Source organism: Piliocolobus tephrosceles, chromosome 6 (assembly GCF_002776525.5).
Source record: "Piliocolobus tephrosceles isolate RC106 chromosome 6, ASM277652v3, whole genome shotgun sequence".
Taxonomy (NCBI): domain Eukaryota; kingdom Metazoa; phylum Chordata; class Mammalia; order Primates; family Cercopithecidae; genus Piliocolobus; species Piliocolobus tephrosceles.
The window spans coordinates 30,562,421-30,587,943 of NC_045439.1; the positions used below are offsets into that span (position 1 = coordinate 30,562,421).

Sequence of the window (25,523 nt, forward strand, 5' to 3'; positions counted from 1 at the left end):
TTCTACTCAGTCACATTCCGCCCTTTTAAATTCCTACCATAGTTTCAACCAGCCTTTTAATTTGCTTTATCTAAAGCTCTCTGTACCATAGTAATTAATTAACTGCCACGTGTTACCCTATGTCAGAGATATGTGCATGTGGCTGGCAAGGAACACTGAAGTAGAAAGGCTTCTACCAGAACTCTGATCATTCCAGCCTCTCGAATGTAGAAAACTTACTCTGAAAGACAACAACAAGCATGGACAAGAAGCTAATTTGAAATTCTAGGAACAGAAAGTGAGATAGCTGAGAGTCCACAACCCCTGAAACTAGTCTATCTTTCCCTCGAGGGGAATCAAAAATAGGGCAGTAATTTGTGAAGCATGTTTCCTTCTAGTTCATTATTTCTGCATCCTGTCTGGGGCCCTACACTCTGGCACTTACTAAATGGCTCAAGGCAATGTTTTGTGAGAACATTTCTCACCAAAGTGATCAGTTCCAGCTAGGATGAGCAATATAAGAGTTGTTTTCTTAAAAGCCAAGATAGGCTGGGCGCCGTGGCTCACGCCTGTAATCCCAGCACTTTGGGAGGCCAAGGTGGGTGGATCCCAAGGTCAGGAGTTCGAGACCAGCCTGGCCAACATGGTGAAACCCCCGTCTCTACCAAAAATGTAAAAAATTAGCTGGGTGTGGTGGCATGCACTTGTAATCCCAGCTACTCGGGAGGCTGAGGCAGGAGAATCGCTTGAACCCGGGAGGCGGAAGTTGCAGTGAAGATTGCACCACTGCACTCCAGCCTGGGTGACAGAATGAGACTGACTCAAAAAAAAAAAGAAAAAAAAGCCAAGATAATTAATTATCAGTGTAGTAACTGTCATATGCTTCAACTGATCACCCCAAACAAGTGCAGTTGTTCTGCTTCTGTCATTGCGGATGAACAACAGTTACCCAACTACTCACTCACCCAAACCAGGTTCCAACAGTTCCTCTTTTTTTTTTTTTTGAGACAGAGTCTCACTCTGTGACTCGGGCTGGAGTGCGGTAGCACTATTTCTGCTTACTGCAACCTCCGCTTCCTGGGTTCAGGTGATCCTCCCACCTCAGCCTCCTAAGTAGCTGGGATTACAGGCGCCTGCCACCACAGCCGGCTAATTTTTTTGTATTTTTAGTAGAGATAGGGTTTCACCATGCTGGCCAGGCTGGTCTCAAACTCCTAACCTCAAGTGATCTGCCTGCTCGGCCTCCCAAGTCCTGGGACTACAGGTGTGAGCCACTGTGCCCGGCCCCCAACACTTCATTTTAAAGAGCACCCGTGGCCATTCTAGCACTTGCTCAGCCTCTGGGACTGCCCTTGAACTGGGAGAGTTCCTGGGTTCCAGGCCTGAGGCTTGGCCTTCCAACCTCTCACTGACGTGTCCCTTCCCAGGTGCTGGGACTGTACAACACTCTGAACCCTGAAGCATCTGCCTCGCCTTGCTGCGTGCCCCAGGACCTGGAGCCCCTGACCATCCTGTACTATGTTGGGAGGACCCCCAAGGTGGAGCAGCTCTCCAACATGGTGGTGAAGTCTTGTAAATGTAGCTGAGACCCCACCTGCGACAGAGAGAGGGGAGAGAGAACTGCCACTGCCTGACTGCCCGCTCCTCGGGAAACACACAAGCAACAAACCTCACCAAGAGGCCTGGAGTCCACAACCTTCGGCTCCGGGCAGGTGGCTGAGATGGAGGTTTCCTTTTGGAACATTTCTTTCTTGCTGGCTCTGAGAATCACGGTGGTAAAGAAAGTGTGGGTTTGGTTAGAGGAAGGCTGAACTCTTCAGAACACAGACTTTCTGTGATGCAGACAGAGGGGATGGGGATAGAGGAAAGGGATGGCAAGTCGAGACGTTGTGTGGCAATGGGATTTGGGCTACCCTGAAGGGAGGAGGAAGGGCAGAGAATGGCCGGGTCAGGGCCAGACTGGAAGACACTTCAGATCTGAGGTTGGATTTGCTCATTGCTGTACCAAATCTGCTCTAGGGAATCTGGATTATGTTATACAAGACAAGCATTTTTTTTTTTTTTTTAAAGACAGGTTATGAAGACAAATTCCCAGAACTGTATCTTATACTGTCTGGGATTAAGGGTAAATCTATTACTTTTGCAAACTGTCCTCTACATCAATTAACATCATGAGTCACTACAGGGAGAAAATGCAGGTCATGCAGTTCCTGGGCCATCAACTACATCGGGCCTTCTGGATATGCTGAACGCAGAAGCAAAGGGTGGAAATCAACCCTCTCCTGTCTGCCCTCTGGGTCCCTCCTCTCACCTCTCCCTCGATCATATTTCCCCTTGGACACTTGGTTAGACGCCTTCCAGGTCAGGGTGCACATTTCTGGATTGTGGTTCCATGCAGCCTCGGGGCATTATGGGTTCTTCCCCCCTTCCCCTCCAAGACCCTGTGTTCATTTGGTGTTCCTGGAAGCAGGTGCTATAACATGTGAGGCATTCGGGGAAGCTGCACATGTGCCACACAGTGACTTGGCCCCAGACGCATAGACTGAGGTATAAAGACAAATATGAATATTACTCTCAAAATCTTTGTATAAATAAATATTTTTGGGGAATCTTGGATGATTTCATCTTCTGGAAGACTGTTTCTAGAACAGTAAAAGCCTTATTCTAAGGTGTATGTCTGATTCGATAAAGATCCTTCAATTACCCTTTTCTTAATTCCATGTCCACGGCTACTAATCAGAGGTAACCAAAATCTGGGGCAGAGAATCTCTCAATCACCAAACGCACTGCTGAGCGCAACCACCCTTACATGGGGGCACACTTCCGCCAGCGGAGAAGACTGCACTATTGCTTGTGCGTCTTTCCTTCTTGCAGAGTGTATTATTCTCAGAGACAGAGGCAGCGGCTCAGATTGGCAGAAAGCATATGAATTTGACCTCCAGATACCTCTGAGCAGAATCCCCTGGTGTGAACCCTTGCATATGGAAACATGGTTTATCCACAAATTACCAACATCACCGTTTTTGAAAATCTCCCCCCACCCATATCAGTTGAGAATAAGAGAAAATGTGTATGGCAAATGGTGTAAAAATGTGAGGCTAATTCTGTTATCAGGCTAAGCCTAAAAGAGCGAACCAGGAACCCCTTTTCAGACTATGGCCCTCTTGTCAGGGATCCGGGAACCATAGCTCTCTTCTGAGTGAGGCCGTGGATCCCACTGTGGTATGGACGTCCACAGTGAGCGGGCACAGAGCAAGAGGCCATCTAGCAGCTCCTGAGAAACACATTCCTCTAGTGAGATCACTTTGCCACTGGTAAAAGAAAACTCCATCTGAAGCTGAAGTGTGCAGGCTGAAGGATGTGTCTGATGTGTTCGTGCCTGTGTGTGTGTGTGTATGTATGTGTGTCCCTTGTTCCTTGTGGAGTTCTCCAAGACTGAAGTGAGTTTGTTCAGCACCTTTTTTTCCCTGCTTTGCCCACGCCCAGCCAATTCTAAGGGTTTCTCTCTCAGTCTTCATCCCATGTGGCACCCACTGACTTCCACCATCGTTCAGAGGGCTATGTCCCTGTCCTGAAATCCTGGCTGATGGGATTATATTCCATCTTGCTCCAGGGAGCCTGGGGGCACAGACAGGGGATGCAGTAAGCTCAGCATGTCAGCCACGGGCTGCTGCTGTCCCAGCATCAGTCTATTCATCTGAGGACCATTCTCAAATTCACTGGGCATGATAACCCCCAAGGGTTTACTAAAAACGTACAGTTTCAGGCTGCAGTTCTAGAGGTACCTTTAGGACTGCAGTAGGGTCCAGGTTGCCTCAAAACTATTAACATATTTTGAGAAGTGGTGCATTATACCTGACATCACTTGTCCTTACTTGAGGCTTCAATATAGAAAAGGGAAGTAATTTTTCTGGCCCCAGATGAAACCCTCTTTTATCCAGCTTTATAGCACTCGCTAAAACGTTGGCCTGCGGTTCATCCTAATGAACCAGGGCAGCTAGATACATTTCCTGGAGTATTCCAAAGAAAACAGAACGTGGTGCGATTCCAAATGGTCTTTTTCTTCAGAGCTCTACTTGTAGGTTAGGCAGCAGACACAAATAGGGACGGGGTTGGGAGTCAGCCCCCGCATTCTACACATTACTGACAGGTGCTACAGAAACTTGAATCACTGTTTGTCTTCAAAAATCGACGCTTGTTTAGGGGGAGGGTAAAGAGTGGCGTTGGAAATATCACCTCCGTTGGAGGAGGGCTCATAGGATCTGTCTGGTTTATTGCCGAGTGAAGTCCAGTCCCAGTAAAAATGACTTGAAAGCACTTGGACACATGAAGGGAGAGATCTGGCATCTTAGCACCTGATCAGCATATGGTAAGTGCAGTAACAAATCAGCCGAAGACTTCATTCTGATTGGTTACCTAGGGCAATTTCAAGCACTATAGCCTAAAATTTCTTTTGCTGGACTCATACTCTTTTCCCTTGTCACAAGATTCATGTGGTGAGTCCTCCCAAACCCCTTATTTTCCAATTCTACACCTCAGCAGGGGACTATGGAGGAATTCTAATTTGTCCCCAAATCTAATTTGTCCCCTAAAAAAAAAGAAAATAAAAATAGAATTACTTTATTAATCTTTGAAATCAGTAATTCCAAAGGGTGCCTTTACCCTGGCTCATATTGTCAACAGTACACCAATTTGTCTCCTCTCTCTAGAAACTTGTAAATCTAATTTGCTTAACAATCAAGCAAATAGTTAAGGTGGTCCTGAAACTACTCTGCAGTCCTGGGGTCATCTGGAATGCATTCTCACTTCTCTCCTGAAACCCACAGACTTCATCCTTCACAAGCAAACAAAATGTATCCATGCGCCCAAACCTTTGTTTTCATTCACTAAGAAGGCAATAAAGTCCCTTTTCTGTCCTTTTAGGTGTCCATTTTTCTTTTTTCTTTTTAGACGGGGTCTTGCTTGCTCTGTCACCCAGCCTGGAGTGCAATGGCGCAATCTCGGCTCACTGCAACCTCCGCTTCCCAGGTTCAAGCAATTCTCCTGCTTCAGCCTCCCGAGTAGCTGGCATTGCAGGCGCCTGCCACTGCGCCCAGTTAATTTTTGTATTTTTATTAGAGACGAGGTTTCACCATCTTGGCCAGGCTAGTCTTGAACTCTGACCTCGTGATTCACCCACCTCAACCTCCCAAAGTGCTGAGATTACAGGCGTGGGCCACCGCGCCTGGCCAGGTGTCAATTTTCTTTTTGGATTTCAACACTGAGTCTACAGGACCCTGTTGAAGAAGCCCCAGACTCTGGGTTCTCCCTCGATAACTCCCCAGGGCAGCTAAATTAATCCTTCAGTGAACTCTGCCGTCCAACTCTCAACCTTTTCTCTAGCAGAAGCCAGAGACAGACGACATAGGCAAGGGGAGGAAGAGAGACGGCGGAGGCTTGAGGGGAGAGCACTGGGGCTGTGCTGCATCACTCCGGTGAACTGCGAGGTATGCAACATGCAACTGGATGCAGGGCTCAAGCCACTGGAGGCCCACGCTCTGAGTGAGCCTGCCTGTCCAGGGCTGATAATGGAGACCTCTGCACATGCCCGCTCCCCAGGTGCGGGAGCTGCCTCTGGGAATAGCCTGGACCCACCATCTGCTGAAATGAAATGTAAAAATAAAACATCTCTTTACAGCTCACATTTCTAAAATGAAGTTTAAAAAATTGCCCAGCAACAAAGTAAAATAACAAACTGGTTCTACTTCAGTCCTGTTTGTGAACATTGATTGTTGGGAAATTAGTAAAGGGAAAAAAAAAAAGAAAATAAAAATAGAATTACTTTATTAATCTTTGAAATCAGTAATTCCAAAGGGTGCCTTTACCCTGACTCCTACTTGTCAACAGTACACCAATTTGTCTCCTCTCTTTAGGAAATTTGTGATCAATGCTCCTCCTTCCCCCTAGACCCTCCGAAAAGGGAGGAGCAACTTTGGTGGATGATGATGTTGGAATTTTAAGCTTGTACAAAGAAAATAAAGCTTCATACTGCAATCTGGAAAAGAAGAGGAAGCAAAATACAAATAGCCAAAGAGCCTCTTTTATATCATCTCTGTGCAGCAGCAGTAAAGGGACAGAGAAGACCTAAGCAGGTTGGGGGCATGGGGCAAAGGGAGGGTAAAAGATACACGTGTGCTCTGATGGGGTATATAATGCATCAGCTCAATGTCCCCACTGCCAAGTTCCATCAAAACCCAGAAGATCTGCTTTCCTGTTGTCCCAGTGAAAGTCTGCATTGGCTGATTGGCAACCATCTACTGCCACTTCTGCTTGAAGGCTTTGGGGACTTTGAGGCAGCAAAAGAAAATACTATGGACCCCTTGAAGTGCTGGTGGATGCTTCACCCTCAGTCACACACCCAGGAGTGGTGAACAGGTTGTTTCTCTGTGTGTTTGTGGTTCATCTTTTAGTGTGAGCAGGATCTGAAAAAGAGAAAGGCAACCATGAAATGAATGAAATGACAGCATGGGGTTTTACTTATAGGCAGCAATGTCTGGTTTATCTAACATCACAGAAGAATCAAGAAGTGGTGGCCCAAATAAATGAAGTTCGCCTCCAAGTGCAAACCTCTTAATTTTTTTTGAGACGGAGTCTCCCTCTGTCACCCAGACTGGAGTGCTGTGGCGCGATCTTGGCTCACTGCAATCTCCGCCTCCCAGGTTCACGCCATTCTCCTGCCTCAGTTCTGGAGTAGCTGGGACTACAGATGTCTGCCACCATGCCCGGCTAGTTTTTTTGTGTTTTTAGTAGAGATGGGGTTTCACCGTGTTAGCCAGGATGGTCTCGACCTCCTGACCTCGTGATCCGCCCGCCTCAGCCTCCCAAAGTGCTGGGATTACAGGTGTGAGCCACCGCGCCCGGTCGCAAAGCTCTTAATTTTAACCACTTTTGTTGGAAACCTTCCTAAAATACTCCCGGTTCTACTGCTGTTTCTTTTCTGTGTTGTTCTCTTTCCTTTTTTCTCTTGGACAAAAACATTTTATCTTTTGCTTTTCAAATTAAAAAATGCTAAATATGTCCATCTTTTCTAGAAACACAGTGTATTAGCATTTTTAAAGTGCATGAAAAAATTCTTCAAAGTATGCTTTTGAGTTTTTCTGAATTTTCCCTCAATGTCAGATTGTCAGATAATACTTTGCCTTCTCCTCAACCCCTCAATCCCAATATACACCTATACACTCACCATCTGGTTTAAGAAAAGGAACTTTACCATTACGCTGCATCCCTGCTAGACCCTCCCAGTTCTTTCCCATTCTCACCATTCCTGAATTTTGTGTTTATCCTTCCCTTGTTTGCTTTAAAAAAAACAGATTTATGATCTTTTTTTTTTTTTTTTTTTTGAGACGGAGTCTTGCTCTGTCGCCCAGGCTGGAGTGCAGTGGCCGGATCTCGGCTCACTGCAAGCTCCGCCTCCCGGGTTTATGCCATTCTCCTGCCTCAGCCTCCCGAGTAGCTGGGACTACAGGCGCCCGCCACCTCGCCCGGCTAGTTTTTTGTATTTTTTAGTAGAGACGGGGTTTCACCATGTTAGCCAGGATGGTCTCGATCTCCTGACCTCGTGATTCGCCCGTCTCGGCCTCCCAAAGTGCTGGGATTACAGGCTTGAGCCACCGCGCCCGGCCAGATTTATGATCTTTATACCTCTATATAATATACTGTTGAGTTTTATGTGGCTTTGAATTTTGTCATGCTCCTGTGATTACATATGTGATCTCAGTATACTACTGGTAGAATTTCTTTGGGTATACACTTAGGAGGGGAACTGCTGAGCTATAAACACTTGCATCTTCAACTCTCTAATGCCATCATATTTTCCAAAGTGATTATACAATTTACACTCCCTCTGGCAGTGCATGAGCATCCCCACTTCTCCACATCTCTACATGTGGAGAAGCAGTATTGCCTCAGTTTATAATTTCTGTGAATCATGTGAGTATTCAATGCTATTCCACTGTGACTTAATTAGCATTTTCCTGATTAGAACTGAGGTTAAGCACCTTTCAAGTATCTATTGTGCATACATGTTTCTTCTTATATGAAATGCGTGGATAAGACTTTTGCTTATCTTCGTATTGAATTGTTATTGATTTTTTATAAAGTTTTGAGATATAATTCACATATTGTACAATTCATTCCTTTAACATGTACAACTCAACAGTTTTTAGTATACTATATTGAGTTGTGCATCCATCATCATGGTCAATCTTCGAACATTTTCATGACCCCAAAAATAAACCCCATACCTCTTCGCCACCAACCCCTACATCTCTCATCCCTCAGCTATAGGCAACCATTAGTCTAGACTACCTTCTGTCTCTATAGATTTGCCTATTCTGGATATTTCATATAAATGGAATCATGCAATGGTTGTTTGTGATGGGCTTCTTTCACTTAGCATAATGTTTTTAAGGGTCATCTATGTTGTAGTATGCAGCACTACTCCTTTGTTACGGCCGAATAATATTCCATTGTGTGTAGCCCACATTTCATTTATCCACTCATCAGCTGTGGACATTAGGGTTGTTTCTACCTCTTGGCTATTATTAATAATGCTTCTATAAACAATGATGTACAAATATTTGAATTATGTTTTCATTTCTCTTGGGTATAGATACGGAAGTGAAATTAATTGCTGGGTCATATGGCAACTCTTTGTGTAAACCGTTTAAGGAACTGTCAAACTGTTTCCAAAAGCAGTCGCACCATTTTACATCCCTCCCAACAGTGCATGCAGGTTCCAATGTCTCTTTTCCATTACAGCCATTCTGGTGGGCATGAAGTGTTACACTGCTGTGTTTTTTCTTTTCTTTTTTTGGTACAGATGGGGTCTTGTTGTGTTGCCCTAGCTGGTCTCAAACTGGCTCAAGTGATCCTCCAAGCTGGTGGCTGCTGACCACTGTGGTTTTATTTCCCCAGTGTCTAATGGTATTTAGGATCATATTATATGCTTCTTAGCATGGTATATCTTCTCTGGCAAAACATCTGCTCAGTTCCTTTGCTCATCTTTAAACTTGAGTCATCTTTTTTATTATTGAATTGTAAGCGCTCTGTATGTATTTTAGATATAAGTCCCTTGTCATATACGTGATTTGTAAATATTTTCTCAATTTCATGGATTGTTGTTTTACTTCCTTGATAGTGTCCTTTGAAGCACAAAATTTTAAATTTTTGAGCATGTCCAGTTTGTCTATTTTCTTTTGTTGCTTATGATTTTGATGTCATATCTAAGAAACTGCTTATTTAATTTTAGAAGTTCTTTGCTTAAATATCTGGATACTAACTTTCTGCTTTTTATGTATTACAAACATCTTCACCCAGTTTGTGACTTGTGTCTTCACTCTATGGCTTTTTGAGACAGGGTTTTGCATTGTTGCTGAAGCTGGAGTGCAGTGGTAGAATCATGGCTCACTACAGCCTCAACCTCAGGGGCTCAAGCAATCCTCCCACCTCAGCCTCCTGAGTAGCTGGGACCACAGGCATGTGCCACCATGCCTGGGCTAGTTTTTAACTTTTTTGCAGAGACAGAGTTTTGCCATGTTGCCCAGCCTGGTCTCGAACTCCTGGGCTCAAGAAATCCTCCCACCTTGGCCTCCCAAAGTGTTGACTTTACAAGTGTTAGCCACTGTGCCCTGCCTGGTATTTTTTAAAGGAGATTGTTTTGTAATTTATTAATTTATAAGTGCTACTCAGGAAAAAAATTAGATTGTATTTAGACATGTACTTAACAAGTGATCTTTTCAGAAGAGGTTATTTATTTATTTATATTTATTTATTTATTTATTTTCAAGACTGTCTTGCTCTGTCACCCAAGCTGGAGTGCAGTGGCATGATCATGGCTTACTTGCAGCCCCAACCTCCTGGGCTCAAACGATCCTCCAGCCTCAGCCTCCTGAGTACCTGGGACCACAAGCATGTGCCACCATGCCTAGCTAATTTTTTTTCTGTTTTTTTGTAGCGATAGAATCTCCCTATTTTGCCCAGCCTGGTCTAAAACTCCTGGGCTCAAGTAGTGAGCCTGCTGTCTCAGCCTGCCAAAGTGCTGGGTTTATGGGTACAAGCCACCACACCTGGCCCAGATATGGTTTTTTAAAAATATTAGAAGACTTCTAGAAAATCCAGGACAGTCACCATAAAAACAGGATGGATTATTTAAAAAAAAAAAAAAAACACATAAAAAACTTTTTTTTTTTAGACAGGGTCTTAACTCTGTTGTCCAGGCTGGAGTGTAGTGGCATAATCATAGCTTACTGCAGCCCCGACCTCCTGGGCTCAAGTGATCCTCCTACCTCAGTCTCCTGAGTAGCTGGGACCTCAGGCGTGTGCCACTAGGCGTGGTTAATTTTTTAAATTTTTGTAGAGACAAGGTCTCCCTATGTTGTCCAGGCGGGTTTGGAACTCCTGGACTCAAATGATCCTCCCTCCTTGGTCACGCAAAGTGCTGGGATTACAGGTGTGAGCCAATGCACCCGGCCCTGACAAAGGTTTTTAAAATAAAAAATTTCAAACACACATAAAAAATAAAACAATATAATACACTTCCATGTTCTCATCATTTAGCTTTGATAATGATCAACACCCTACCATTTGTTTCATCTCTTCACATTTTTTTCCTGGAGTATTTTCAAAGCAAACTCAATATAACCTTATCTTCAGAATCTATCTCTGATGAATAAGAAACAAAGGGGGAAAAAAAACCTCCCACAATATCTTCATGGCATCTTAGAAGTTCTTAATTTTAACCAAGTCAAATGTATCAGTTTTTACCTTTATGGTTTGCACTTTTTGGTTTTGATTTGACAAGCCCTTTCCTTTTACTGTGACTGTAATGATCTGGTCCTCTAATGTATTCTAAAAGATTTATACTTTTGCTTTTCATATTTAAGTCTTTAATGCAACCTGAAATTGCGTACAGTTCGAAGCACAGATCTAATTCCATTTTTTCCTACACGATAACTGATTGTCCTAATGTTATTATTGAAGTCTATCCTTTCCTCCTCTAACTGCAATGCATCTTGGTCATAAGTTATTTCCTATATACAGACCAGTTTTAGGTTTCTCTATTTGGTGTCAATATCACACTCTCTCAAGCATGTTAGCTTGATGCTAATTCTTGTAATCTGGTTAAGACAAGTCACACACAGCCCCCTACTGGCATCCCCATTCTTTATAGGAGTATAAGGATTCTTCTCTCTTTCATATACATTTCAAAAAATAAAAATAAACAACTAATACCCTCTCAAATATACAAATCAATTTTAGGGAGAACTGACATCTTTATAAAACTGTAACTTTTTTTTTTTTTGGAGACAGTCTTGCTCTGTTGTCCAGGCTGGAGTACAGCGGTGTGATCTCAGCTCACTGCAACTTCCATCTCCTGGGTTCAAGCAATTCTCGTGCCTCAGTCCCCTGAGTAAGCTGAGACTACAGACATGCACCACTACGCCCAGCTAATTTTTTGCATTTTTAGTAGAGATGGGTTTTGCCATGTTGCCCAGGCTGGTCTTGAACTCCTAGGGAGCTTGGGTAATCCCCCTTGGCCTCCCAAAGTATTTGGATTATAGGCATGAGCCACCGCACCAGGCCACAAACTGTAACTTTTAATCCATGAACATGTAGGCCTCTCCATTAATTTCTTAAAGTGTCTCTCGATAAGGGGTGTGTGTGTGTGTGTGTATATTTTAATCACAGGTCTTATGTATCTTTTGTTAGATTTATTCCTAGGTATGTGCTTTAATGCTCTGTAAAGTGTATCTTTTCTGTAATCACATGCTCTACCTGTTGGTGCAGAAATATAGAAATGTAATTGATTTTGGAAAATTCTCTGATAAAGCCAATAATCTATTTGAACATTCTTTTTGGGTTTACAATCAAATATGTTGTCTGAGAATAATGACAGATCTGCCTCCTCCTTTCTGATCCTATGTCATTGCCTTGTCTTGGTTTACTTTACTGGCAAGGATGTCCCTCCCACGACATCACTGACTAGAAGTGACGGTGGGCTCCCTTGTCTTGCTCCTCATCTTAAGGGAATGAATACTTTCAAGGAATCCCAATTAAAATTACAATGTTTACTGTTGGATTTTGTAGAGATATTTTATTATTAGGTAATGAAAACTCCCTTCTATCCTAGGAACTTTTTTAAAAGTCATGAAGATACAAATGCTAATTCTGTATCCATTGAAAGAAGCATATTCTCCCCCTTTAATCTGTTACTGGAATAAATTACCTTAGTCAATTTTTACTTTTCAATTGTAATTGTTTTATTTATTTATTGTTTATGAAGTCCTAATTACTATACATGCATTTTTTTTTTTTTTGCAGTAGGGAGAAACCTTTCACAGATAAGTGACAAAGAAAAGGCAAGTAACAATTTTGTACAAGAAATTTAACACATTTTGTACAAGGTCTTCACTTTGCTGACATCATCTGTACAAACTCTTCATAGTTTACTTGACCGTCACCATCAGTATCTGCTTCCCTGATAGTTTCATCAACTTCTTCATCTGTTAACTTCTCTCCAAGGTTTGTCATCACATGGCGAAGTTCTGCAGCACTAACAGAGCCATTGCCATCCTTCTCAAACACACTGAATGCTTCTCTAATTTCTTCTTCACTGTCTGTGTCTTTTATTTTTCTTGCCATCATTGTCAGAAATTCACAGAAGTCAACTGTGCCATTACCATTGGGCATCTACTTCACTAATCATGTCCTGTAACTCTGCTTCTGTGGGATTCTGCCCAAGAGACGTCATTACAGCTCCCAATTCCTTTGTTGTTATAGTTCCATCACCATCTTTGTCAAATAGTGAAAAAGCTTCTTTGAATTCTGCAATCTGCTCTTCAGTCAGTTGGCCAACCAGGCTGCTAGCGTAACCGGTTTCTGAGACGTGACTACACAACCACTCAGTTCGCTTGCTCCACTCGGACTAATGTCAATTTCTAAATATTAAACAACTGTTGGCCAGGCACAATGGCTCGTGCCTGTAATCCCAGCAATTCTGGAGGCCAAGGCAGGTATATCACGAGGTCAGAAGATCGGGACAATCCTGGCTAACATGATGAAGCCCCGTCTCTACTAAAAATACAAAAATTAGCTGGGTGTGCTGGCACGCACCTGTAATCCCAGCTACTTGGGAGGCTGAGGCAGGATTATTGCTTGAACCTGTGAGGTGGAGGTTGCAGTGAGCTGAGATCACACCACTGCACTCCAGCCTGGGTGACAGAGTGAGACTCTGTCTCAAAAACAAAACAAAACAAAACAAAACAAAACAAAACAAAACAAAACACAAAAAAGAACAATTGTTGAATCTCTGGGATAAACCTGACTTGGTCATGATGCATTCACTTTTTAAACATTATTAGATTCAAGTTGCTATTATTCTATTGGGAATTTTTTGTCTTTTTTTTTTTTTTTTTTTTTTTTTTAGACAGAGTCTCATTCTGTCCCCCAGGCTGGAGTTCAGAAGTGTGATCTCGGCTCACTGCAAACTCCACCTCCCAGGTTCAAGCGTTTCTCTTGTCTCAGTCTCCCAAGTAGCTGGGATTACAGTCACCCACCATCATGCCGGGCTAATTTTTGTATTTTTAGTAGAGACAAGATTCACCATGTTGGCCAGGCTGGTCTTGAATTCCTGACCTCAAATGGTCCACCTGGCTCAGCCTCCCAAAGTGCTGGGATTACAGGCATGAGCCACCATCCCTGGCCTGAATTTTTGCATTTTTATCCACAATTAAGAATGTCTTGCAATTTTAAAACATTTTCTGTAGACTGTCCTTGCCAGGTTTTGATATTAAGATAATAGAGTTAGAAAGTGTTCCCTCTTTTCTTATACTCTGGAATAGTTTATAGACTGAAATATTTGTTCCTTGAATGTTTGGTAGGACTCACCAGTAAAACATAAAAGCCTGGTAATTAATTTGTGGGAAGATTTTTGTTCTTGATTCAGTTTCCATAATAATTAAAGGAATATTTGGATTTTGTATTTCTCCTTGAGTAAATATTTGTTTTTTTTTTTTTTTTTTTGAGACGAAGTCTGGCTCTGTCGCCCAGGCTGGAGTGCAGTGGCCGGATCTCAGCTCACTGCAAGCTCCGCCTCCCAGGTTCACGCCATTCTCCTGCCTCAGCCTCCCGAGTAGCTGGGACTACAGGCGCCCGCCACCTTGCCCGGCTAGTTTTTTGTATTTTTTTTTTAGTTGAGACGGGGTTTCACCGTCTTAGCCAGGATGGTCTCGATCTCCTGACCTCGTGATCCACCCGTCTCGGCCTCCCAAAGTGCTGGGATTACAGGCTTGAGCCACCGCGCCCGGCCATCTTGAGTAAATATTTGTAAGTTAAATATTAAAATTGTATTCATCTCACCAAAGTTCTAAAAATATATCAGCATATCATCATAAAGTTATTCACAGTATCTTCCTGCAATCTGTTTAATCTCTGAAGCATGTATAATAATGTCTCTAACTCATTCCTCTCAACTGTATGTTTATTTTCCTCTAGATCTTTGTTATTATTTTTTGTTTTTACTTTCTTTTGACTTATTTTGTTTTTCTTTTTTTTTTAACTTCTTAAACCAGATACTTGGCACATTAACTTTCAGCCCCTCCTCTTCCCTCACTGCAATCATAAGTTTTCCTTTAGGTATTACTTTACCTACATTTCTCAATTTTTTATGTTAAACAACATTTTAAAATTATTACTATTATTCTTATTTTTTTTTTTGAGATGGAATTTCACTCTTGTCACCCAGGCTGGAGTGCAATGGTGCAATCTCAGCTCACTGCAACCTCCACCTCTCAGGTTCAAGCCATTCTTCTGCCTTAGCCTCCCGAGTAGCTAGGATTACAGGTGCCCACTACCACATCTGGCTAATTTTTGTATTTTTAGTAGAGATGGGGTTTCAGCATGTTGGCCAGGCTGGTCTCGAACTCCTGACCTCAGGTGATTCACCCGCCTTGGCCTTCCAAAGTGCAGGGATTACAGGTGTGAACCACTGTGCCCCACCAATTACGATTTTTAAATTAGTTAACTCTTTTCTTAATTTCCAAAAATACAAGGATTTTTCCAGTATCTTTTTGTTATTGCATAGTGGTCAAGGAACATAGTGTTTGAAATGTGATTTAAGGCCTACTACATAGTTTCTGCAACTCCCCCATAGAAGCTTGTAAAGAATGTGCATTATGCAGTTATTTAGTGTGATGTTCTATACATGCCTATGAGATCAAGCCTGTTAATGATGTAGACAAACTTTCCATTTTTTTTTTCTTTGTTGCCCAGGCTGGAGTGCAGTGGCATGAACACAGCTTACTGCAGCCTATATCTCCTGGGCTCAAATGATCCCCATGCCTCAGCCTCCCATGTGGCTGGGACCACAGGCACACACCACCATGCCCAGCTAATTTTTCAATTTTTTTTGGAGAGACAGGATCTCACTTTGTTGCCCAGGCTGGCCTCAAACTCCTGGGCTCAAGTGATCCTCCTGCCTCAGCCTCCCAAAGTGCTAGGTTTACGGGTGTGAACCACTATGCACAGCCTCTTAAATTTTCTTATTATCAGAAACATTACTTATTATCAGACTGCTCAATCTAGCAATTACTGAGTTATATTAAAACCTTCCAATATAAAGCTAGATTTACCTATTTTTCTTATGGTTCTGTTAAGTTTTTGCCCAATGTACTTTTCATACATATATATTTATTAAATAAAAAAATTAAATATACTAAAGTAAGTTAACAAGAAAAGGTTGAGCACTTTCTTGGTGAACCTTTAGCCAAAATGCAGTGACCCTCTTTATTTTTTGTTATGCTTTTTGCCTAAAAATCTATTTTGTCTGATAAATATAGCTACATCAGCTTTCTTTCTTTCTTTTTTCTTTATTATACTTTAAGTTCTAGGGTACATGTACACAACATGTAGGTTTGTTACATATGTACACATGTGCCATGTTGGTGTGCTGCACCCATTAACTCGTCATTTACATTAGGTATATCTCCTAATGCTATCCCTCCTTCCTCCTCCCACAATAGGACCTGGTGTGTGATGATCCCCTTCCTGTGTCCAAGTGATCTCATTGTTCAATTCCCACCTATGAGTGAGAACATGTGGTATTTGGTTTTCTGTTGTTGTGATAGTTTGCTGAGAATGATGCATCCATGTCCCTATGAAGGACACAGACTCATCCTTTTTTACGGCTGCATAGTATTCCATGGTGTATATGTGCTACATTTTCTTAATCCAGTCTGTCACTGATGGACATTTGGGTTGGTTCCAATCTTTGCTATTTTGAATAGTGCTGCAATAAACATATGTGTGCATGTGTCTTTATAGCAGCATGACTTATAATCCTTTGGGTATATCCCCAGTAATGGGATTGCTGAGTCAAATGGTAATTCTAGTTCTAGATCCTTGAGGAATCGCCACACTGTTTTCCACAATGGTTGAACTAGTTTACAGTCCCACCAACAGTGTAAAAGTGTTCCTATTTCTTCACATCCTCTCCAGCACCTGTTGTTTCCTGATTTTTTTAATGATTGCCATTCTAACTGGTGTGAGATGGTATCTCATTGTGGTTTTGATTTGCATTTCTCTGACGGTGAGTGATGATGAGCATTTTTTCATGTGTCTGTTGGCTGTATGAATGTCTTCTTTTGAGAAGTGATGTTCATATCCTTTGCCCACTTTTGGATGGGGTTGTTTTTTTCTTGTAAATTTGATTGAGTTCTTTGTAGGTTCTGTATATTAGCCCTTTGTCAGATGAGTAGATTGCAAAAATGTTCTCCCATTCTGTAGGCTGCCTGTTCACTCTGATGGTAGTTTCTTTTGCTGTGCAGAAGCTCTTTAGTTTAAATAGATCCCATTTGTCAATTTTGGCTTTTGTTGCCGTTGCTTTTGGTGTTTTAGATATGAAGTCCTTGCCCATGCCTATGTCCTGAATGGTACAACCTAGGTTTTCTTCTAGGGTTTTTATGGTTTTAGGTCTAACATTTAAGTCTTTAATCCATCTTGAATTAATTTTCATATAAGGAGTAAGGAAAGGATCCAGTTTCAGCTTTCTACTTATGGCTAGCCAATTTTCCCAGCACCATTTATTAAATAGGGAATCCTTTCCCCATTTCTTGTTTTTGTCAGGTTTGTCAAAGATCAGATGGCTGTAGATGTGTGGTATTATTTCTGAGGGCTCTGTTCTGTTCCATTGGTCTATATCTCTGTTTTGGTACCAGTACCATGCTGTTTTGGTTACTGTAGCCTTGTAGTATAGTTTGAAGTCAGGTAGCATGATGCCTCCAGCTTTGTTCTTTTGGCTTAGGATTGTCTTGGCAATGCAGGGTCTTTTTTGGTTCCACACTTTAAAGCAGTTTTTTCCAATTCTGTGAAGAAAGTCATTGGTAGCTTAATGGGGATGGCATTGAATCTGTAAATTACCTTGGGCAGTATGGCCATTTTCACAATATTGATTCTTCCTATCCATGAGCATGGTATGTTCTTCCATTTGTTTGTGTCCTCTTTTATTTCACTGATCTGTGGTTTGTAGTTCTCCTTGAAGAGGTCCTTTACATCCCTTGTAAGTTGGATTCCTAGGTATTTTATTCTCTTTGAAGCTATTGTGAATGGGAGTTCATTCATGATTTGGGTCTCTGTTTGTCTGTTGTTGGTGTATGAGAATGCTTGTGATTTTTGCACATTGATTTTGTATCCTGAGACTTTGCTGAAGTTTCTTATCAGCTTAAGGAGATTTTGGGCTGAGACAATGGGGTTTTCTAATTATACGATCATGTCATCTGCAAACAGGGACAATTTGACTTCTTCTTTTCCTAACTGAATACCCTTTATTTCTTTCTCTTGCCTGATTGCCCTAGCCAGAACTTCCAACACTATGTTGAATAGGAGTGGTGAGAGAGGGCATCCCTGTCTTGTGCCAGATTTCAAAGGGAATGCCTCCAGTTTTTGCCCATTCAGTATGATATTGGCTGTGGGTTTGTCATAAATAGCTCTTATTATTTTGAGATACGTTACATCAATACCGAATTTATTGAGAGTTTTTAGCATGAAGGGCTGTTGAATTTTGTCAAAGGCCTTTTCTGCATCTATTGAGATAATCATGTGGTTTTTGTCTTTGGTTCTGTTTATATGCTGGATTACGTTTATTGATTTGCGTATGGCCATTACATAATGGTAAAGGGATCAATTCATCAGGAAGAGCTAACTATCTTAAATATATATGCACCCAATACAGGTACATCAGCTTTCTTTTGGTTGGTATTTCCCCAATATATCTTTTTCCAACCTTTTTCTTTCATCCTTTCTATATGCCTATGTTTAAGATTTTCTTGTTTTAATAGCCTAAAAGTAGATTTTAGAAAATTCCAGGCTGACAATATATCTATTTCTGGTTGGCCATTTTCCCTTCCCTCCACTGCTCCCACCTTGTCCCTGCCTGATGTAGCAGCCACAGCCATCCTGTGAAATCCTCTGCTCAGAACCCCTTGATGGCTACCACTACACTCAGAAGACAAGTGCAAGTCCTCTCCTTGGCCTCCAGGGCCTGCATGATCTGGCCCCTTGTCATCTCTCAGCCTCAACTGTCCTCACTCTTCTCTGCTCTCTCGTGCAACACGACAGCTCCACTTGAATTTCCCAATCACAGCAGCCACATCCCTCCCTCCAGGCATGTGCTCCCACTGTTCCCTCCACCTGGAATTCCCTTCCATCCATATCTGCCGGCTTATTTCCTCTTCTTGAGGTCTTACTGCAAAGGCCACGTTCTCTGACTACTTTATTTAGAACAGCGAACCTCCCCATTCTCTACCTTCTTTCACTGCTTTTTCTTTTGTTTTTCTCTCTAGAACATTTCCCACTATCTCATGTACTGTTTGTGTTACTTATCTGGTCTGTTGTTTGTCTCTCCTATTGGGGATTTTTAACTGTTTTGCTCACTGCTCTACGGCTTGTGCCTAGTGCCTAGAATAGTGCTGAACACACAGAAGATGCTTGGTCCATATTTGTTGCATTCATGAATCAGTCTTTGACTTTCACTGGAACATTGAATCGACTCACATTTTGGAAGGGACCAATGCTTTTATATGTTCGTACTGTTTTAAGCTGTGCTTTCTATTTGTTTTACCTCTTCCATTTTTCATTTTCTTCTTTGTGGATTCATCTCATTCCACTTTCTCTCTGCTACTTTGGAAGTTTTTAATTTTTAAAAATACTTTATTCATTTAACAATTGTATATGTTAACTATGTAAAGCTAAAATTCATCAATAACCTTCACTTTTCACTGTACAGTATGAACTTAGATGACTTTAATTTTGAACCATCTGCTATCCTTGATTTACATGATATGGTGGTTTGGATATTTTCGTTTTCTTTTTAACTTCACAAGAACATTATCATCATTTTGTTGCTCGTTATGTTGTCCCCAATTCCTCCTGCATTTCAGACCTTTCTTCTGGTATTATAATACCTTCCTCTGTCTGAAATACATTCTGTAGACTCCTTGGCAAAGGTCTACTAGTGACAAACTCTTTTGGGTGTTATGTGTTGGAAAATGTGTTTCATCCTCATTCATGAAAGATATTTTTGCTTAGAATACATCTATGGTTTAGTAAGTATTTCCTTTCCTCAGTGGCAACATTACACGGTATTTTTGTTTCCATCTTTGCTGCTGAGAAGTTAGCTGTCAATCAGACTGGAATTGCTCTGGTAATCCTTCCACTCCCTCCAGGTGCTTTAACATCTTTTGACCTTACTGCTCTAAAGTAGGATGTGTCTAGGTGTGGATTTCTTGTGAATCACTGCAATATGTGTATCTTTCACTAGTTCTGGAAAATTTTTAGCCATTATCTCTTCAAATATTGTCCCTTTCCATTTTTTCTTTCCAGAGCTCCAATTAGATATTTACTAGGCTTTCTCAATTGGCTTTCCACCTCTTTCTTTCTGTGCTGCATTCCCGATCATTTTTCAATTTTTTATTTATTTTTTGAGCAGAAGTGAATGTTTATTAAAAAACTTGAGAAGGCCAGGTGCAGTGGCTCATGTCTGTAATCCCAGCACTTTGGCTGAGGCGGGTAGATCATGAGGTCAAGAGATCGAGATCATCCTGGCCAACATGGTGGAACCCTGTCTATACTAAAAATATAAAAATTAGCTGGGCATGGTGGCATGCGCCTGTAGTCCCAGCTACTCGTGAGGCTGAGACAGGAGAATCACTTGAGCCTAGGGGGCGGAGGTTGCAGTGAGCGAAGATCACGCCACTGTACTCCAGCCTGGTGACAGAGCAAGACTCTGTCTCCAAAACACAAAAAATTATATATATTATAAAATATATACATTATAAAATTATATATGTAATAAATATTATCATATATATAAAAGCTTTAGAGTAGGAACAAAAAGAAGGAAAGTACACTTGGAAGAGGGTCAAGCAGGTGACTTGAGAGATCAAGTGTGAGGTTTGACCTTTTGACTTGGGGTTTTATATGCTGGCATACTTCTGGCATCTTGCATCTCTTCTCCCCTGGTTTCTCCCTTGGAGTGGGCTGTCCACATATGCAGATGCAGTTGTCTGCTAGCACTTGGGAGGTGAGCATGCGCAGTGTGTTTACTGGAGTTGTACACATGCTCACTTGAGGCGTTCTTCCTTTACCAGCTGAATGTCCCTAGGAGGTCATATGTCAGTTAAAGGCTACCATTTTGCGTCTTAGTGCACATTCTCAAGCCCACTCCCCCAACTCCTGAGATCTTACCAGGAAGCTGCTAATCACCCGTTTCAGGTTTTTCCTCTCTATAAGGAGACTGCCTTTCCCTGGTGCTGACTGCAACTGATTATTATTTGAGAGAGACAGTTAACAACTGCCTGATCATCACCTGATGGTCACCTGACATTCCTGGTTGCGGTGGGAGGGGTGGGGCTGGAGCCCTTTCTTGCCCTGCTCATGTCCAACTACCTACTGTAACCTTTCCCCACTCAAGAGTCCAAGATCCCAATTCTTCGGGGAAAATGGATGAAGGTCAGTCTTCCGTAACTGCTTTCCACTGACAGAGAGGTGGTAGTCGGCTGTTCTGTGGGTTTTGGCCTGTTGCTAGCTGTCAGGGCAGGGTGGCTCCGTGGATTGGTGAAAGTGGGATCCAGCCAGACCCAAGGGAGACAGGGGGAAGACTGTGCCTTTGTTTGTTCCACTGATGGGCAGTCTAGGAGTCCTTTGTAGAAGGGTGACTCCTGAATATTGAGAGGATGGTATCCCTCACTGAGGATCATCTGAAGCTTGACGGCAAGTAGGGAATGTATTCGAGTCACACAGCAAAGTATGTTACCGGCAGAAGGTATCCAAGTCACAGGGCACCAAAATGTGTTAGTAGCAGTGAATCCGTATCCGTATGGGTCTGCCGCAGCCTCAATTCTTGCCTCCTCAGAAGAAAGAATTTGACTGAGGGGCATAAGGCAGAAGGAGGGACCAAGGCAAGTTGTAGAGCAGGAGTGAAAGCGTATTAAAAAGCTTTTGAGCAGGAAGGAAAGCACATGTGGAAGACAGTCAAGCAGGCGACTTGAAAGACAAGTGCCCAGATCACTTCTTTAAATACATCTTTGAGTTCATTAAACCTATCTTCAGTGAACTGGGTCAAATCTGCAGGTAAGCCCCTCCACTGATTTTTATACTTTAATTATTATTATTTTTCAATTCCAAAAGAGCTACTTAGTTCTATTTCAAATCTGCTTGGTCATAACTTTAATCTCTTGGTTTTCTCTCTCTTTTAATTTCTCTAAACAGGAGAGAAAATTTATTTTGCAGGATTTGGCAAGTTCAATATCTTAGTCTAACACTGTTATCTATTACTTTGCTGGCTTTGCTCATGGTGCCACGTTTCTTTGTTTTGTGATTTTAAACTCTGATCTCATAAAACTTTACCTGTGGGAATTATTTGAGGTTTGGGTTGGAGGAGGACTCCTCCAGATAAAATCTGCATTTGATTCTGCTAGGTGCCTTAGGACCACCTTAAACTCTCAGTCTGAAGTTTTTCAGGCCACCTCCAGAATGTGAATTCATGCCCAAGCTTACAAGGAGTTCAGCCTGTGGTTATAAATTACCAGGGGAGATTCCCCTTCTCCATTCCACTTAGCACCACGTTTCCAGATAGGCAATTTTCTTTCAATGCCTGAGGGGCTGAAGGGTGGATGAGAGGGTGGGTTTATTTTTAGTTGACTTACACATGGAGACTATAGCTGGCACTCTGGGGTCCCATCTTTACGTGAAGGGTCTCCTACTAGGCTCGTCACCTTAAGATTTACCTATTGTCCCTTACATGCTGCCATAATTCTGGTACAGAGCTACTTCAATCCTCACTCCTGCCTGGTGATCCAGTGATGGGGTCATAAGAGCAGGAGAGGTATATAGAATGATGTTACTGCATTTGCCCCTCACTGCCTCTATGACCACGACTACAGCCCAGCTGTTCCCCAACATCCCCCACACCCCCTTTTTTGGAGGAACTTTGAAATACCAACCACTGAAGCTAATCCATCTTTATTTTTGCTTTAATGGCTTGGCCTGGAAATTCTGTCTTTTTTTGGGCCAAATGTCTACAGATAATACTGTCTTTATACACTCACTTGGCATTTATGAAATAAATGAAGTTATATCTTATTATGTTAGTCCTAAAGTCAACAAGCAACACAAACATAAAATATATTCAGAACTACCCTAACAAGTCTTAAAGCACCTGTAAAATACATGTCAGTTTGGCAACTATCAGGGAGTCCAACAAACACACTTATTCTTCCATCCTTCTGTTCTTTCGTTAGCACCCAACTAACATGAGTGGCTTATGTTTAGGGCCACAGAGAATGCAAACATTTTTAGACATTGTGATCAACATTTGCCAAGGTAAACTGCACTATGAGAATCACCTAGGAATGAAGAACCATTGAAGCCAAGAGCAGATTCACATCTCATGCTGATTTGGAAGCATAAGTTACCTGAGAGGAATGGTGGAAAGACTCTCCTAAACTATCTAAATCATTGTTTCTTTTATTGTTTGGAGGGACATGGGGAGGGACTTTGTCTTGCATATATTGCTTATTTTCACTGCTACACTCTTAAGTGCTGAGACAACATCTTACAAATTTTCACATGACCCAGGGCACCCAGTATTTTATGGGTGGCAAAAGACTTCCAACTAACAATACAAAGTAGGCTTCTACAAACAACAAAAGGCCTGATGTGGTAAGTGGCGATCTGTACTTCCAGGCCAGTGCTTCTACCATCCATCAGCTGTCTGAAGGTAAGGGATACGCATTTTTTTTTTTTTTTTTTTTTTGAGACGGAATCTCGCCATGTCTCCCAGGCTGGTGTGCAGAGGCATGATCTCAGCTGACTGCAAGCTCCGCCTCCCTGGTTCATGCCATTCTCCTGCGTCAGCCTCCCGAGTAGCTGGGACTACAGGTCCCTGCCACCACGCCTGGCTAATTTTTTTGTATTTTTAGTAGAGATGGGTTTCACCGTGTTAGTCAGGATGGTCTCGATCTCCTGACCTCGTGATCCGCCCGCCTCAGCCTCCCAAAGTGCTGGGATTACAGGCGTGAGTCACCGCATTTTTATAAGATCCTATGACTCATAGCTTTTCCAGTTCAGTAAAAAAAAAAAAAAAAAGTTCATCACGAATTCCCTGCCAATAAAGAAGGCCCTAAGCTAGGCAGGTGTGGTGATGCATGCCTATAATCCCAGCTTAGGAGGCTGAGGAGGGAGAATCACTTGAGTCCAGGAGTTCAGGATTCAAGACCAGTCTGGGCAACACAGCAAGACCCTGTCTCTAAAAAAAAAAAGAAAAAAAAAGAAAAAAAGAATACAGTAAAAAGAAAAAATTACCATCTGGAAAACGGGGCAAATAAAGAAGGCCCAGACCTCAAATGTTATGAATATATAACCAAAGTTATTTTTCTCCCTCCAAGGTCTGAAGTGAATAAGAAAAATAAAATTAAAACCTTAATTTAAAATATTACCTAAATGCAAAGACGTCTACCTCTTAGATTTGTCCCTAAGACCTTGCCAACTATCTGGGCAGCCCTGGTAGTATCTTCTGGCAACATTTTGGTTTGATAAGAAAGGAAGTGAATGAATCAATTTATTTATATCCTGAGTGACATTAGTAGAATCGGACAGCTGGGGGGTGTGCGCCAACCTGCTGCCCCTCACCTTCCTGGGCACAGCTCCAGTATGTAGGAATGAATAACACAGGCACAAGAGCATCAGATCCATTTCATGAAACCCTGCCTGGGTGTCACAAAGGCGCCGGGCACAGCTGCAAGGGGTTTGTTCAGAGCAAAGACAGCCCAAGGAACTCTGCAATGCAGCCACATGGGACTTGGGAGCTGCTGACTACAGCAGCACCACCAAGCCCTCATGCCCTCCCACAAATCCTTTTTAATTTCTCATGAGCAATGCAGGCATCTGGTTCAGTTCAGATGCTAAAACCAACAAGAGCTCAAGTTTCCATCTATGGGAGAAGATTTCCTTTCTATTCGCAAATGAGTGTTGAATAATTTTAATAAAAAAGTATTTTAAGGAATTCTACTATAAAGAATTAGAGTCATTAATACAACAAGCCTAATTCTTCTAAGAAAAATGCACATAACTCATTTCTGAAGATAGATTTAACTCTTACAAATCTGTAAAAAACCATGTTCCCCTTATTCTGGATCATTTTATTACAATAAACCCACCAGATGGGCGTGATAACATTTTATCACGGAATAGAGACATACAAATCTCTGAATGACTTTCAAATGTCATTCAGTGAAAAGTATTTCTTTTCACAACTACATTTAGATAGTAAGTATCCTAAGGGAAGACTGATTAACATGTTTGACAGAGGTTTTTTGGCATACGAATACTTAATAACCAACCTTTTATGAAAATTTAAAAATTTTAAGGCTGATTAAAATCAAAGTTCTTGGGATCTAATTCTATGATGTATCTACCATGCTAGTTGCGAAGCATAACCTACTTGAGTATATCTGGTGAATTTTTATAAAAACATATAAAACCTAGATTTATTTAAAAAATGACTGAATTATTAAAAGGAGAGTGACTTATTTCATGAAGAGTTTACTTTTTTTTTTTTTTTTTGAGACAGAGTCTTGCTCTGTGGCCCAAGCTGGACTGCAGTGGCCGGATCTCAGCTCACTGCAAGCTCCGCCTTCCGGGTTCACGCCATTCTCCTGCCTCAGCCTCCCGAGTAGCTGGGACTACAGGCGTCCGCCACCTCGCCCGGCTAGTTTTTTGTATTTTTTAGTAGAGACGGGGTTTCACCGTGTTAGCCAGGATGGTCTCGATCTCCTGACCTCGTGATCCGCCCGTCTCGGCCTCCCAAAGTGCTGGGATTACAGGCCACTGCGCCCGGCCGAGTTTACTTTCTTAAAAAGACTTAATTTTTTTTTATAGGGAGCTCTGGTAATGAAGAGTGGTAGAGTAAAACAATGCTACGAGCTATAAACTGATTTATGCTATTCACAAGC

The 25,523-nt window shown here is 42.0% G+C and overlaps 2 protein-coding genes and 1 pseudogene across 10 annotated transcripts in view; 1 reads left to right on the forward strand and 2 right to left on the reverse strand.

Annotated features, from left to right (window-relative positions):
* TGFB3 (transforming growth factor beta 3) overlaps positions 1-2,653 on the forward strand; it is a 20,644-nt gene extending 17,991 nt beyond the window's left edge. The window contains exon 6 of the mRNA XM_026455171.1: positions 1,407-2,653. Within this exon, the coding sequence (XP_026310956.1) occupies positions 1,407-1,565 (159 nt within the window). The 3' untranslated portion in view covers positions 1,566-2,653. The remainder of the gene's footprint in view (positions 1-1,406) is intronic.
* Positions 2,654-5,785: 3,132 nt separating this feature from the next.
* The window catches only part of TTLL5 (tubulin tyrosine ligase like 5), a 301,096-nt gene continuing 281,358 nt past the window's right edge, over positions 5,786-25,523 (reverse strand). For all 9 annotated transcript variants that reach the window (XM_023184491.2, XM_023184480.2, XM_023184475.2 and 6 more), the window contains one exon: positions 5,786-6,440. In XM_023184491.2, coding sequence (XP_023040259.2) covers positions 6,418-6,440 — 23 coding nt within the window. In that variant the 3' untranslated portion in view covers positions 5,786-6,417. The remainder of the gene's footprint in view (positions 6,441-25,523) is intronic.
* On the reverse strand, positions 12,224-13,042 carry LOC111521244 (annotated as a pseudogene).